Source organism: Micromesistius poutassou (genome assembly GCF_964030765.1).
Source record: "Micromesistius poutassou genome assembly, chromosome: 9".
Taxonomy (NCBI): domain Eukaryota; kingdom Metazoa; phylum Chordata; class Actinopteri; order Gadiformes; family Gadidae; genus Micromesistius; species Micromesistius poutassou.
This window is the reverse complement of record NC_140279.1, coordinates 10,958,771-10,974,993: the sequence shown is the minus strand read 5'-3', so window position 1 is coordinate 10,974,993 and position 16,223 is coordinate 10,958,771. Positions and strand designations below refer to the sequence as shown.

The 16,223-nt window shown below is 49.8% G+C and overlaps 2 protein-coding genes across 2 annotated transcripts in view; both read right to left on the bottom strand.

Annotated features, from left to right (window-relative positions):
* Positions 1 to 1,602: 1,602 nt before the first annotated feature.
* On the bottom strand, positions 1,603 to 4,368 carry gpr17 (G protein-coupled receptor 17; the record flags this gene model as incomplete). The annotated part of the gene is made up of 2 exons (XM_084473378.1): positions 4,256 to 4,368; positions 1,603 to 2,630 (listed from the first exon to the last, which is right to left on the bottom strand). Exon 2 carries the CDS (start codon positions 2,620 to 2,622, stop codon positions 1,603 to 1,605), a length of 1,020 nt encoding a protein of 339 aa, XP_084329504.1. The 5' UTR covers positions 2,623 to 2,630; positions 4,256 to 4,368.
* Positions 4,369 to 6,133: 1,765 nt separating this feature from the next.
* The window catches only part of myo7ba (myosin VIIBa), a gene marked incomplete at both ends in the record, with an annotated part of 30,700 nt that continues 20,610 nt past the window's right edge, over positions 6,134 to 16,223 (bottom strand). Inside the window, 14 exons of the mRNA XM_084472556.1 lie at positions 6,134 to 6,226; positions 7,005 to 7,124; positions 7,759 to 7,842; positions 8,453 to 8,569; positions 9,377 to 9,562; positions 10,002 to 10,111; positions 10,578 to 10,665; positions 10,894 to 11,007; positions 11,794 to 11,899; positions 12,348 to 12,503; positions 13,699 to 13,841; positions 14,391 to 14,556; positions 14,774 to 14,889; positions 16,013 to 16,194. Coding sequence (XP_084328682.1) covers positions 6,134 to 6,226; positions 7,005 to 7,124; positions 7,759 to 7,842; positions 8,453 to 8,569; positions 9,377 to 9,562; positions 10,002 to 10,111; positions 10,578 to 10,665; positions 10,894 to 11,007; positions 11,794 to 11,899; positions 12,348 to 12,503; positions 13,699 to 13,841; positions 14,391 to 14,556; positions 14,774 to 14,889; positions 16,013 to 16,194 — 1,781 coding nt within the window. The remainder of the gene's footprint in view (positions 6,227 to 7,004; positions 7,125 to 7,758; positions 7,843 to 8,452; positions 8,570 to 9,376; positions 9,563 to 10,001; positions 10,112 to 10,577; positions 10,666 to 10,893; positions 11,008 to 11,793; positions 11,900 to 12,347; positions 12,504 to 13,698; positions 13,842 to 14,390; positions 14,557 to 14,773; positions 14,890 to 16,012; positions 16,195 to 16,223) is intronic.

The window sequence follows — 16,223 nt, the reverse complement described above, 5'->3', positions numbered from 1 at the left end:
CCTTGGACCCCCTGGGAAAGAACAGAGTGGATCAGTCCACTATGGTCCGGACACAGTGTTGATCTAACTTTGATGCAAATATACGATGAATGGGGAATGACTCAAGTCAACGACTAGTGGCCGAGAACCGAGAGCAGAAAGCTGAGAGCAGAAAGATGAGAGCACACGTCTGTGACTCTCATATCTCTTGATTCCTTTCCACTGAGGTCCTTTCTCGGAGAGGAAGTGACAGAAAGAGGAGGCTGTTCTACTTCCAGAAATGGAGAGAAATAATGAGAGAACGTTTGCATTGTTGACCTGAACAATAAAGACACATGTGTGTTAGCGAATCACAGTTCTTTTATTGGTACGAGAGAGATATTTATAAAATAAGTATCACAAGATTGGTTAGGATTCAAACCACAAAATACAGCTGTTTTCCCGGCAGTAACTCAGCAATAAGTAATACGGTTTCAAAACTACAACTTCAAGTAACCGTGAACTGGATGATCCATTTTTCCATTTAGCAAAGATTTAAGCGTCGTAATTTAAAAAACTTTGGCTTTTTTTTTATTTGGTGGAACCTTTCATGGTAATACGACATTGAACTGATGTAATTCGGGGTCAGCGATATGAAACTTGAATAACTTGATGTGATATTTGTAGACATATATAGACTTATATTTACATAGAAGCTGAACCTGGATGTATTAGTTATTGAAGTTTCATCCACGCTTCCTCAAAGCGTTAGCACACTAGAGAAGAAAGGAGGGGAGGAGTTAATCAAATAAGTGTTAAAGTTGCGCCACCAAGGTGTCAGTTTCTAAGAGATAATTCAGAATGATTACGACATAACACTGATTGAGATGTCTCACCGTGTTGGGGTGTGTGTGTGTGTGTTTGTGTAATTTTACACTGTAGTAAGTAGTAACATTGGGAGTAAATAAGTACAAAAAACTACAAATAAACTGTTGACCTATATGTACACTCTAATTACATCTCCAGTCATTTAACTTTTGGTTTGTGGTTAAATATAAATCAACAATTAATAATTATCAACATTGATATAATCAATAAGTGCCAGTGGTCACCACTGAGCTGAAACATTTCCAGTATAAAAAACATACAAAAATACCAGTAGTATCATCAGCCAATCAATAGTTTTTAAATTAGCCTTTGTAACCAATTTAGTGCACAGCTAAGACGTACACAACTCGCCTACGTAACGATATAGTGCAGCGTAGCGCTCAGGAGATCGGTCTTTTACGAACCACGGTTTGATAGAAAAAACGCCCAAGTATATATAAAATATAAAAAAGTATACAAAAACTTCAAAAATTCTCACAAACTCTATTTTGGAACTCAGACTTCGTAAAGCAAACAAAGAGTTCTCAACGCAAATGCTCGAATCCTGAACTCTGAGTGTGTAAAGAGTTTGGAGTTCTCAACACCATTCAAACGCTCAAACTCCGAACTCCGAAGTGCGTCAAGAGTTCGGAGTATCTAACGCCATTCAAACGCTCAAACTTCGAACTCTGAGTTCATAAAGAGTTCGGAGTTCACAACGCCATTCAAACGCCCGAACTCCAAACTTCGAAGTGCGTCAAGAGTTCGGAAACCAGTTCAGAACTCAGACTTGGCGCTGAGCGAGCTCTCGTGCGTCCCCTTCAGCTCGCCGCTGGTCGCCGCGGAGATGCCCGCCTCCTCGCGGCAGAACATCCGCCGCACCGTCCCGCGGAACTTCTCGGCACCGAACAGGTACACCAGGGGGTCCAGGGCGGCGTTCAGGCAGGTCAGCGAGGACGTGAGGCGGTTGGCCAGGCTCAGTGCGCGGCGCGTGCCGCAGCCCACGTCCGGGTGGGCGTAGCCCAGGATGAAGGTGGCCCGGCTGATGTGGTACGGCAGGAAGCACAGCACGTAGATCAGCATCACCAGCCCGATGGTGCGCAGCGCCTTGGTCTTCAGGGCAGGGTCCAGCCGCGAGCCGCGCCGCAGCGAGCGGACGATCAGCAGGTAGCAGGTGAGCGTGAACAGGAAGGGCGGCGTGAAGGCCACGCCCAGCGACACCAGCGCCCGGCGCGATGCCTTCTCCCGGTACAGCTGCCGGCACACGGTGACGCCGTCCACCTCGGCCGTCTGCCGCGACAGCAGCAGCGGCGCCATGCTGACCGTGACCATCGCCCACAGCAGCAGGCTGGCAATGTGGGCGGAGCGAGCGCGGCGAGCCTTCAGCGAGCGCACGGCGTGCACCACGGCCAGGTAGCGGTCGCCCGCCACGCAGGCCAGGAAGTAGAGGCTGGCGTACATGTTGACGTAGAACAGGAAGCCGGCCACGCGGCACGGCACCTCGCCGAAGGGCCAGTGGCCGCCGGTCAGGTGGTAGGCGGCGCGCAGCGGCAGGATGAAGACGTAGCAGAGGTCCGCCACCGCCAGGTGCAGCATGAAGACGTTGGCGGGGGAGGCGGCGCCACGCTGGTGGGAGAAGATCCAGAGCGCCAGCGCGTTGCCGTTGAGCGCCAGGAAGAACACCAGGATGTAGAAGACGCCGAACAGCGTGTTCTCCAGCGTGGCGTCCGCGGCCACGCAGCCCTCCGATTGGTTGGTCGGCAGGAAGGGGACCGACAGGGTGGTGGTGGACTCCATGGTCGCCGCTGGGGAATTGAGGAACAATATTCACGTCAGTATGTATAGTAGCAATGTTTATCATTCGTCATTCAGATCGTTGGCGGCGTGTGGCTCAGGGGGTAGAGAGGTTTGGCTGGTAACCATAAGGTTGCTAGTTCGATCCCCGGCTCCTCCTAGCAGAGTGTCGAGGTGTAGCAAGACACCCCACCCTAACTGCTCCTGACGAGCTGGCTGTCGCCCGGCGTGGTCGACTTTGCCGTCGGTTTGTGAATGTGTGCGTGAATGTTAGGCAATGATTGTAAAGCGCTTTGAGTGGCCACTGGTTAGAAAATGGAGGTATAAACACAGTCCATTTCGTTTTTACTGTTTGATCAGGGGATCAGATACGATGGAGTTGTTGGGGTTAGGGACCGCTTTGCTCAACGGGGTTGGCCGGGAGTCAAACCCCCACCACTGCACTACCCTGATCCTCTTAGTGTAAATATGAAGCAGTTGGCGGTTGCTGCCCTCTGATGGTCACGCCCCTTGACAACGCTGCTGTAACACTGAGTCCTATTGTTAGGGTTTCCCTCCATTTTATGCATGACCCTCTTTCTCACACTGGGGGGGCTGGGGGGGGAGACAGAGCTGTGGCATTGTGATCCAAGAGCGTTTCTCAACCAGACCCCTGCTCCCTCTCCTCCTCCTCCTCTCTCTCTCTCTCCTCCTCAGCCTCTCTCCCTCTCTCTCTCCTCCTCAGCCTCTCTCTCTCCCCTCCTGTCCCTTTCCTCCTCAGCCTCTCTCCCTCTCCTCCTGTCCTCCTCTTTCCTATTTCTCCTCATCGCTCCCATCCTTTTCTCCTCTCTCCTCCCATCCCTCTAGAACAGACTCCTCTCTCTCATCCTCTCCTCCCTCCTGCTCCTTCCCTCTCACCTCCTCCTTCCCTCTCCTTCCTCCCGTCCCTCTCTCTCCTCATCCTCCCCCCCCTCTCTCTCCTCCCTCCCCCTGCCCCTCTAGGGATCCCAGACAGGGTGCGGATGTCTCCAATGGGAACGGGCCGAGCCAGCATTCCCTGGGGCTTAATCCCGGAGCGGGATCCTCTCAGAACACACTCATCCCTCTGATGAGCAGCCCAGCGGAGCCGCTCACACAGGGCTGATCTCTGCAGGGACAAAGACCAAAGTCAGGACAGCGAAATTAGTCAGTTCACAGATCTGGACCTAAAGTGGTCGATTGTGGTCGCGTCGGAGGCAGCTGCAGGGGCCAGCATGATGCTCTGGGAGGGGGGGTTACCCGGGAATGGCATTGTGGGTAGGAGTGGTTAATGGTGGTGGTTAAAGATGCAGTCAAAGTTCACATGTTCTGCGAGACATAAATCCTCCTGACCAGATTCACTTTTTTTACACTCGCCAGTTGATTCCTGACTTGTCAAAGCTAGTTGCCAAATGTTTGAACAATTGATGACTCCTTGCTCCTCTGGTTTCAATTTCAAATTAAATTAAAGTAAAGATTACTAAAGTAAATTAGCATTTTTCTGTAAATACTTACTTTGTATCAAAGTATTCTAATAAAACATCACACTTTGAGGCAGAAAGAAAACATTCAAAACAAAGTTTTTAAACTTTTTTTCCTCTCAAACTCTATAAAAATTTCTAAAAGCAGTAAAACTCACCTTAGGAGAGCTCTTCAGCGGGTGGGAGCCCCTCGACGCAGGGCAGCGAGAGAGGCGTCTGTTGTTGTTGACGTGGCGCGGTGAATTAATCCCTCGGTCGGCTGCTGGACGGAGAACTGGAGTCTGGAACCGCACTGGGCTGCTGAGGACTCTCAGGCAGGAATGCGGTCCTTCTGAGCGCTCAAGATGTTCTGCCTCGGAGGACTGTAGCCCTTTTTGTTCCTCGACAAATTTGATAACAGAAAGAGCGCCCCAATGAGAGCCTGTCGCTTGACCCCTGACCCCCCCTCCCTGCTCTCCTCCTCACAGGACCACTTGTTGAGCGCACAACAATAGAGCGAGTCAGAACGAGCCCCGCGTCCCGGCAGCAGGAAGATAGAGTGGCAATTCTGGGTCGCATTCACTCGCCGCGTATGACTCCATGGCAACCGAGGGGGAGGAGGGGAGGAGGGGGTTTGTGGCGAATGCCTTTAGCATGAAACACCCCCCCCCCTCCCGTCTCCCCCTAACTCCTCCTCCTCCTCCTCCCACCCCCCCCCCCATCATCAGATAGGCGAGGGAGTGTCATTAATAGAGCGGTTTATGGCTCAGCTCCGAACGATGATGCTTTGTAGACCGGGCTCTACGTTAGGGGCCCCCCTTGGCCCCCCACCAGGAGCCCAGAGGAGGACAGGAGAGGGAGGAGGAGGAGGGAGGAGGAGGAGGTGCAAGGAGGAGGAGGAGGGGGAAGAGGCCCTTGTGGGGCCCTCACCTCCTGGGGCTGCAGAGGAGGACAGGAGAGGGAGGAGGAGGAGGGAGCAGGAGGTGCAAGGAGGAGTAGGAGGAGGAGGTGCAAGGAGGAGAAGGAGGAGGGAGCAGGAGGTGCGAGAGAAGGAGGAGGAGGAGGAGGAGCAAGGAGGAGAAGGAGGAGTGAACAGGAGGTGCAAGGAGGAGGAGGAGGGAGCAGGAGGTGTGAGAGGAGGAGGAGGGGGAACAGAGGCCCTTGTGGGGCCCTCACCTCCCGGGGCGATCCTCTAACGGAATGCCCAGAATAATCAGTCACACAGCCCCGAGACAGATGTGGGGAGCGGGCCCCCCCCCCCGGCCCGGGGGCCCATCATATTTCTTTCATAGTCGGGGGGCCACAGCTGTGTCTGCGGGGACACTCCGGCTCTTTCTCTGTCTGCCACCACAACATGAAGACGCAGCGGCCGCGTGTTGTTGAGAAGACTGAGTGAATGGGGACACTATGTGGGAAGAGGCTCAGACCACCACAACCAGTGTTACCCCAAGGACCCTCTCCTCCCCCGCCCCCCCCCCTTGTTCTCTTTCTCTTTCTTCTGTCACAACTCTGTTGCTGACTTGTGCCCTTGGGCCAAAACACTGCAGCCCGGAGAAGCCGTGGGGTTTTCATAAATACGAGCGGCCCTCAGTCGCAGACACTTTGATGGACGTCCCACGACGGCAGGGGCCAAGTAACACAGGACAGACAGGCAGTCAGATAGACAGACAGACTTGCAGTCACACAGGACACACAGACAGACACAGCCTTCTCTCTGGGAAGATGGGTTTTATTGGTCAATTTCAGCCACAAAGTTGATTCCCCGAACAATAGATCTGTGTTCTTGTGCAAGCGTCAAAATAGAGTCAAAATGTCTTAAAAGATGTAATTCCTTTTAAAATGAGCCCTTTGTTTAAAGACAACATCCATTAAAAAATCACTATTTAAATTTCACCATGAACATCTTTCATCTCTTTTTAAATTAGTTTAATCTAAAAGGCGACAATTTAACTTAAAGTAGAAGAATCGTAATCCCGGTTTAAAACGGGGCGTCTCATTTTCAAGTGTTAACATCGGGCTCATTGATTGGCTACAGAATCAGGACGTGAACTCAGGGTTCACATGTTGAAGCGCTGCTGTCTCTGCCCCGCCTTCTGCTCCCTCAGATACATGTTGACGTAGGAGGTGATGAGGTCGTCCATCTTGTAGCCCTGTCACAGAGAACGCAACGGACCGGAGAGTGTGTCAGTGACCCGAGCGTCGAGGTCTGAGGTCTGTTCTCATCTCAGTGGAAACCTGAACTCATCAGCGGACACACCTGGAGGTCACACCTCGTCCCGCCCCCTCGTCTCCCCCCCCCCCCCCAGACAGACAGGAGCCCCCAGCAAAAGGAAGGACTCAAAATACTCTGAAGTTACTTTCAAATAAATTAATTTCCTGTCTATAAACGAATGAGAAACCTTCCACTGGTTGTAAGCCATGTCTATGGTTTAATGGGTAGTCAGTGTTACTAGTAGTTAAAATAAGTAGCTGGTAGAAGAAGTTAAAGAGGGGACGTCTGTCCTGCCCCTAAATGGACAGACGTACGGACGTAACCACTTCAACATCTGAACATGTAAGAGAAATGTAAGAGAAATGCTTCCTTCACAGAACACTTTGACAGAATCTAAAAAGACGGACTCACACCTTCATCCTGACAGAACAGAACCTCGAACATCCGCCAGGACGGATATTAAACAGAAACAGACTTAAACGTGTGCCAGGAAACATTTTAACAAAGTACCCTTAGCCCAAAGTTGGGACGTTGAACAGAAACACTGACTTCCTCATCGTCTTAACAGGTCTAAACAGATCTACTTTTAAATTCCCCACATTCTCAGTCTGGGAACAATGAAGAGTCTCATCTCTTCTACCTGAACGCCGGCCTCTCTACAGGAGGAGCTGAGGGCCGTATGAGGACGGAGGACCGTATGAAGAGGGAGGACTCACCAGGGAGGTCTCACAGAGGAACTTGCTGCCCTGCACCAGGCTGCCCAGCGTCATGTGGAAGTAGGTGCTGCCGCTGCACCAGCTGGCGATGCGGTTGAAGGCGTGCGTGGCCAGGACCTCCTGCACCCACAACACACACACACAGGTTAACACACAGGCCAGGACCTCCTGCACCCACAACACACACACACAGGTTAACACGCAGGCCAGGACCTCCTGCACCCACAACACACACACACACACAGGTTAACACGCAGGCCAGGACCTCCTGCACCCACAACACACGCACACATGTAAAAACACGTTAACACACATTAATACACACACATTCACACATGTTACCACACGTTCAGATCTACTGGGTGATGCTCTCCTCACCACCATGTTAATCATGTTTTCATTTGGTATACGATTTAGTCAGGAGGTGACTTACAGTTAGGACACATACAATTTATTAAGGACAGGTTGGAGTTATGCTTTTTCATATTATTATTATTTGGAAGGTATTTTATCCAGGCACTGCTTTTAATCAATATTTTAATGGTGTCATTTATTTATAATTACTCCATCCCACTCCGTCTCTCCCTCAACTCTTATCGAGTGTATATAATACTTTGTTATTTTATGAATGCTTTTCTTCTTATTTAATTAATTTCTTATTTAATTTCCCCAGTGGGATGACTAAAGTACATGTTCTCCTCTCATTGGACGAGGGCCTCTCGTCATGGGGTACTTTTATTATGGCGGTCCGCACCTTGGTCTTGGGGTGGATGATGGCCACGCCCATCTTGCTGATGGCGATCCTCACGATGTCGGGGAAGTTCCTGTCCGACGTTTGCTGGGAACAAACCAAAACACATTCTTGTCATCTGAGTCTCTGGGGTTGGAGCGCTTTTATTTTGGCGGAGTGTCCAGAACCAGCGTGAGCAGAGGAGATGAAGGGGAGCGGGGAGAGAGAGGTCAGCAAAGCTATAACAGCAGCCCCATGCGGCTCCACACTATGAACACATTAACTCATGTCAACAGCTGAGCAGTAACCAAACACTAACTCCTTCTCATCCCCACTCCCCTGGCGCCCATCATTGCTAGAGCAGGGGTGCCCTCACCCCAGGGTGCTAACCCCGATGGCCTGGCTCTGGCCTGGTCTCTGATTGGATGGTTGGATGGTTTCACCCCTCCCATGTGGAATTGAAGCGCTTGACATTGTGTGTGCTTGTGTGTCCACATGCGTGCAGGCATGTGTGTGTGCACACGTATGTGTCAATGCATGTGAGTGCGTGTGTGTGTGCCCACATACTTTCAAGTGTGTGCGCACACATGTCCGTGTGTGTGTGTGTGTGTGTGTGTGTGTGTGTGTACTGGTGGTTGTTTAGGTGTGATACCAGGTTGGATACACCCACACACTTGTGGGTGTTGTCGCTGTTTCCCGCTCTAGTGATTCTGGTTACCTTGACGTCAAAGAAGGCGGCACCGAATGTCTGCCAGCGGTAGACGGCCTTCAGGAACTCCAGCATGGCCTCCTCAGCCGTCATCTCCGCCTGCTTGTTGTAGGCAGCAGAGATACTCTGGAAACACACACACAGACGCACACACAGACAGACACAAGCATGAACATTAATGCACACACACATGAAACAAACGTGCACACACACACGTGCACACACATATATATTCACACAAACGCTCACATGAACGCACACACACACGTGCATGCACACACTCACGCACACACACGCAAACGCACGTACACACACATGCAATGAACGCATGCACACACACACACACACACACACACACACACACAGTCTCGCACATACACAAACAGACACATGCATGCACGCACACACACAACACAACAACAGATAATGCGTTTAACATCTCCCCTCCATGACTGAGACACAATGCCCTGGTTTCATGGCGGATATTGAAATTCTATTAATAAGATAAAGAAATGCATTAGCCCCACCCTCTCCGGAACCCGGGACACAACGCTCCCTTTGATTCGCTCCCTGGGCGTCAAGAAGACACCGTATGAAAATGATGGATATCCACTGCATGTCAAACCGGTGACGTACAGGAAGCATGGGTCAGGTGAGAGAGTTTCACTAACGTCACCACAGATGCCATTGGCCATTGTTTATAAATGGGGAACCAGTGAAATATACATACACTCTCTCACTTGGGACATTCTCACACACACACACACACACACACACACACAAACACACACACACACACAGGTACACACACTCAGACGCAGACAGAGTGCAGTCAATGTGACAGAGAGTGCGAGAGAGTCAGTACTGAGGGAGAGACAGTGCAGAGAGAGTCAGTTCTGAGAGAGTAAGTTATAAGAGAGAGTGAGGCAGTACCTTCTTCCACTCGTTCTCCGAGGAGGCCTTGATCTGGTCTGCAGGCAGCAGTTCCTTGAGCAGCTTGGGCAGGACGGCCAGCTGCCTGGAGTCTCCTCCCGTCTTGATCCTGAAGAGCAGCGCCGCGATGTGGACCATCTCCTCCTTGCTCACCACGTGGTACCCCCGCAGGTACTTGGGCAGCTCCTGGAGACCCCCCACACATGAGCTGCCACTCTGTTCACCCTGAGCCCATGAGCCTACCGTGTACTGACTGAGAGTCTGAAGACACACTTCTTTAATGGTTGAGCTTGTTGTACCATGTTTTAGATTGCAGCATGTTTTAGTTTGTTATAGCATGTTGTAATGTACTGTAGCATGTTTTAGTATGTAACATATTTTAGTTGATTTATGTTGTAGCGGGTTGTAGCATGTTTCTTTCTTGCTTCAGCATGTTTAAGTGCCCTTAAGCATGTTTGACCATAATGTAGCTTGTTTTAGCACGTTGTAGCATGTTTAGCGTGCAGTAGCATATTTTAGCAATTTAGTATGCTGTTGCATGTTTGAGCATGCTGGAGCAAGCTTTAGCTTGTTTTAGCATGTTTTAGCATGTTGTAGCATGTTGTAGCGTGGCGTTTGGTCGTACCTGAGGGTAGTGGAAGATGAGGTCGGCCTCGAGGTCACGACCCGGGATCACGTTGTACCACAGCTTCCTCATGAAGAACACCATGTAGGAGACCGTCACCGGACCCCCAACTGCACACACATCAATATACACACATATCAATATACACACACACACAACACACAAATATAAATACACACACATACAAATATATATACATCATGCACACATGCAGTTCACGCACACACACCGTCAGATGCATATACTTTATATACACACACAGCAAACATTTATAAATATACACGTACACACGCCAATATATACATTTGCACACATGCAGTTCACACACACAAACAAGCTTCCAACACACACGCATGCAAATGCACAAACATCACGCACACAACAATAATGCATGCATGCGCACACACACACACACACAACCAGTCAGATACTCTCAGTCACACACATGGAGACATGGGGAACCAGTGAAATGTACACACTCACACACATACACACACACACACACACACACACACACACACACACACACACACACAGGGTTGACTCTGCGGGGGGTCAGGGGTCACGGTCGGTTACCCTCGTTCACACGCTTAGCGTTCTTGCTCCAGTCCGTGATCTGCCTGAGGCTGTCGAAGAAGTAGTCCGCCTCGTTCAGACTGAGGACCTGAAGGAGGTCCCCACAGAGCATACATTGTTACCCACCTCGTAAACACACACACACACACACGCACACAAAGATACTTTCAGTCACACACACACACACACACACACACAAAGATACTTTCAGTCACACACACACACACACACACACACACACAAAGATAAGATACTCTCAGTCAGACACACAGACACACGCTGTGCATTGGGGGGCGATGGGAGAGTGATTAAGTACCTTTTCGGGGGTCTTGACGAAGACGCTGAAGCCATCGGCCGAGTTCAGGCCCAGCTTCACGCCGATGCTCTGGACCAGGTCCCGGACCCGGGTGCTGGTCGCCACCTCCATGACCTGGACAGGGGTCAAAGGGTCAGGGGTCAGGAAACAGGGGAAAGTTAGTTGTCACTTGGACTTACATGACATCATGTGGCGTTGACCCCAATCAGGCCCTTTACTCATTCACCCTCTCATTTGGAGTAATGGCGAGTTGGATTTGGAGTAATGGCTCACAAGTTGTAGGACATATTAAGCAGCACAAATGGGGACTAGCTCGCTGCTTTAGTGATGCTATTTTAGATTAGATATAAGTAAAATGTGGGATTTCTTTTTTTTTTTCACTGTGGTCTGGAGTGAGATTGACCAAAATCACACATGTGTGATGTCCCAGATGTTCCCTATCCCCATAGAGCCCAGTATGATTCATCTGGGCCTGCATTAGTGAGGCTTTACTCTCAGGTCCTAAGTGGTCAGCGACTGCAGTACCCATGTTTGACCAGAGGGGGTGCTGTTGCTGCGGACCGCTTCCAGCGCTACGTCCCCTTTAACAGGCTGCACTTTATGAGGCTGCTCTTTAACAGGCTGCACTTTAACAGGCTGCTCTTTAACAGGCTGCGCTTTATGAGGCTGCTCTTTAACAGGCTGCTCTTTAACAGGCTGCTCTTTAACAGGCTGTTCTTTAAAAGGCTGCTCTTCAACAGGCTGCGCTTTAACAGGCTGCTCTTCAGCGGGCTGCTCTTCAACGGGCTGCTCTTCAGCGGGCTGCTCTTCAGCGGGCTGCTCTTCAACGGGCTGCTCTTCAGCAGGCTGCACTTCAGCAGGCTGCTCTTCAACAGGCTGCTCTTCAGCGGGCCCACTCACCTCCTCCGTGTCGTTGGGAAAGTGGATCTTGTGGAAGATCTGAATGCTGTTCTGCTGGATGGCGTCCACCTCCACCTGGTGGGGGGGCAGCTTCCTGGGGTCCGTCCTACGGACAAACACCAGACCAGAGCCTCAGTCTTAATGTTCCTCACCTGTTTCCAATAAACAATGGGGCTATGGAGACCAGTATCCCACGACCACATTGATGTTCGCACACCGGTGTACCTTACATTTTATATTGTATGTACTAAATATCTTAATTTAATTATCCTTGTATTATGCTCTTCATTTCATTTCATCCTGCACACTTGTATTTTGTATTTCTTTATCTTCATTCAAGAGCAAAATCCTAGTATGTATATGCAAACCTTTACGGCAGTGAAAGGCATTCTTTATTCAGTTTCCTGACAGCTTTTTGACATTGTTGTGGTGTTAGCTTTGCAGTACCACATGTGACATGAGGGGGCGCTGTTGTGGCGGCACTGCAGTACCACAGGTTACCTGAGGGGGAGCTGTTGTGGAGGTTACCTGAGGGGGAGCTGTGTGGAGGTTACCTGCGGGAGCTCTGCAGCCTCTTCAGACAGTCGGCGGCCAGCGGCTGGCGCTCACGGGACTCGATGAAGCGCTGGGCGTGTTTGGAGAGCTGCGGGCCGGGGGGGAACAGACCGCAGCACAGCCACAGCAGCTGCCAGCCCTGCTCCAGGCTGAACCTGGGTCAACACACGGGGGGAGGGGGGGGTCATCTCACCACTGATGAACCAGACCTCCTCGTCCCTGATCCCTAAACACTAGCCTCATAGATCAGACCACAGTATAACTGTTCATTCTTAATCACCTAACTGCATAAAATTTGAATCTAAAATCAAATTTTAAAACAAACCTATCATTATTATCATTATATATCCTATATCATTATCCTTCTTATAAGTGAGTAGGATGTGGTAACAGTGGGTAGGATGGGGTAACAGTAAGTAGGATGTGGTAACAGTGGGTAGGATGGGGTAACAGTAAGTAGGATGGGGTAACAGTAAGTAGGATGGGGTAACAGTGGGTAGGATGGGGTAACAGTAGGATAGGGTAACAGTGGGTAGGATGGGGTAACAGTGAGTAAGATGGGGTAACAGTGGGTAGGATGGGGTAACAGTAGGATAGGGTAACAGTGGGTAGGATGGGGTAACAATAGGATGGGGTAACAGTGGGTAGGATGGGGTAACAGTGGGTAGGATGGATTAACAGTAGGATGGGGTAACAGTGGGTAGGATGGGGTAACAGTAGGATGGGGTAACAGTGGGTAGGATGGGGTAACAGTAGGATGGGGTAACAGTGGGTAGGATGGATTAACAGTAGGATGGGGTAACAGTGGGTAGGATGGGGTAACAGTAGGATGGGGTAACAGTGGGTAGGATTGGGTAACAGTGGGTAGGATGGGGTAACAGTAGGATGGGGTAACAGTGGGTAGGATGGATTAACAGTAGGATGGGGTAACAGTGGGTAGGATGGGGTAACAGTAGGATGGGGTAACAGTAGGATGGGGTAACAGTTGGATGGGGTAACAGTAGGATGGGGTAACAGTGGGTAGGATGGGGTAACAGTGGGTAGGATGGGGTAACAGTGGGTAGGATGGGGTAACAGTGGGTAGGATGGGGTAACAGTAGGATGGGGTAACAGTGGGTAGGATGGATTAACAGTAGGATGGGGTAACAGTGGGTAGGATGGATTAACAGTAGGATGGGGTAACAGTGGGTAGGATGGGGTAACAGTAGGATGGGGTAACAGTAGGATGGGGTAACAGTTGGATGGGGTAACAGTAGGATGGGGTAACAGTGGGTAGGATGGGGTAACAGTGGGTAGGATGGGTTAACACTGAGTAGGATGGGGTAACAGTGTGGAGTATGGGGTGTCTACCGGTTGTTGTTGCTGGTCATCTGCTTCATGATCTGGCAGTAGATCTCGTCTCGGAGCACTTCGTTCTGGGTGGCGGGGCCGAAGATCTGGTCGGTGAGTTCCAGGGAGCTCTGGCTCTGCTTGGTGGGGTAGTCGCCCATGAACTTGAGGATCGGTGAGCGACAGTCAAGGGTTCATAATGATCATGATGATGATGCTAGTACTACTACTGTGAGTGACAGCTGTCAGAGAGATAGTTTTCATGGAGTCAAGTTAATTTGTAATGCCTGAGTATCACCCTAAATAATACTGTCATCTTGACTGCGTGACTTGGGGATCTTTGTCCACATAGTCCAACTCTATGCACACAAAATATAATATATTGGTATTGAATTAAAATCTTACATCTGGGTGTCATTGAGCAAGAACTACAAGCTATATCAGACAATCTTGTCCCTGAATATTACACATGATACATGTAAGTCATACACTCTTTACTATCCAAAAATAGTCATTAAACAGATGGTTTGATCCTTAACGACTTTAGATACAATGTCATTAAGGAGCAGGTAGGGGTCAGGGGTCATTTTGCTCTAGGATGCCTACAGGTAGACTTTAGACTTGAGGGATCGAACCCAGAACCTCTGGGTTGAGATTAAGACACAATAAGACACAACCCATTCCCAAGCACTGGGGGAAGGCGTGGTCGGCGTGGGGAGGATATCGGTGAAGGCCAGGCAGGCCTTGGTGCTGAGGTCCGGGTTCGCTGCTAGCCTGCGGAGGAGGGGCAGCCTCAGGGGCTCCCGGGAGTGGACCCACAGGCGCTCGGGGGCCGCGTTCTTAGACATCACCTGGCGGTTCACATCCTTGGTGGGCTGCCTGGAAGGGAGAGAGTGGCAGACAGACACACAGTGAGTCCAGAAAGGGAAACAGGCGGTCAGACACACACACACACACACACACACACACACACACACACACACACACACACACACACACACACACACACACACACACACACACACACACACACACACACACACACACACACACAGTGAGACCAGAGAGACAGGCAGGCAGACGGTCTGAGACCGACCTGAAGTACTCGATGGAGAACTCCTTCAGGGAGGTGAGGGCGACCTTCTCTGTGGTGTCTGTCTGCGTGGCCTGGATTGCACTCTTCCTCTGGTCTGGAGACAGGTTCAGCAGGTTCTGCAACGCACACACACCGTCATCATCATCTTCATCATCAACATCACCACACCCAACACACGCACACATCCAAACTGCTCTTCATCACCAACGCACACACGCACGCACGCACGCACGCATACACAATTAAAATGGTCATCATCGTACTCCTCAACACCATCATCACAACCAAGACAACATTTAGGGTACATGTTTTATGGTTTGGTATGGTTTTATGGAACTATTCATCTGTGACCTCAATTAATAGTTATGGTATTAGCAATAGGTAGATGAAAGTAGATCTATAACATTCATGTATTAGTGGTAGTTATTATAGTTATTCATGGTATTAACATCTAGATGTTAGACGTTGGTAAATCTATAATAGTTATGGTATTAGCAGTAGGTTGACCTAAGGTTGTATAATAGTAATGGTAGGTAGACGTGTGGTTCTATAATAGTTATGGTAGATAGACCTATGGTTCTATGGTATGGTAGGTAGACCTATGGTTCTATCGTAGTTGTGGTAAGTAGACCTATGGTTCTATCGTAGTTGTGGTACAATGGTTCTATCGTAGTTGTGGTAGGTAGACCTATGGTTCTATAGTTATGGTAGGTAGAACTATGGTTCTATCGTAGTTGTGGTAGGTAGACCTATGGTCTATACAGTAATTGTGGTAGGTAGACCTATGGTCTATAGTAGTTGTGGTAGGTAGACCTATGGTCTATAGTAGTTGTGGTAGGTAGACCTATGGTCTATACAGTAGTTATGGTAGGTAGACCTATGGTCTATACAGTAGTTATGGTAGGTAGACCTATGGTCTATAGTAGTTGTGGTAGGTAGATCTATGGTCTATACAGTAGATATGGTAGGTAGACCTATGGTCTATACAGTAGTTATGGTAGGTAGACCTATGGTCTATACAGTAGTTATGGTAGGTAGACCTATGGTCTATAGTAGTTGTGGTATGTAGACCTATGGTCTATACAGTAGTTATGGTAGATAGACCTATGGTCTATAGTAGTTGTGGTAGGTAGACCTATGGTCTATAGTAGTTGTGGTAGGTAGACCTATGGTTTATAGTAGTTGTGGTAGGTAGACCTATGGTCTATACAGTAGATATGGTAGGTAGAGGTGTGGTACCATGACTTGGTTGGTGGGCTTGTTGAGGGTGGGCAGGATGAGGATGGCCTCTGAGGGCACAGCACCGGTCTTGGCGGTGCGGTCGTTGCGGGCCTTCACCCAGCCGCGCTCCAGGGAGAACTCCTTGTCCTTCACCAGCACCAGCAGCTCGCCCTTCTTAAAGCTCAGCAGCGTCACGTCATCTGCATAGAGTGACAACACCATCCGTTAA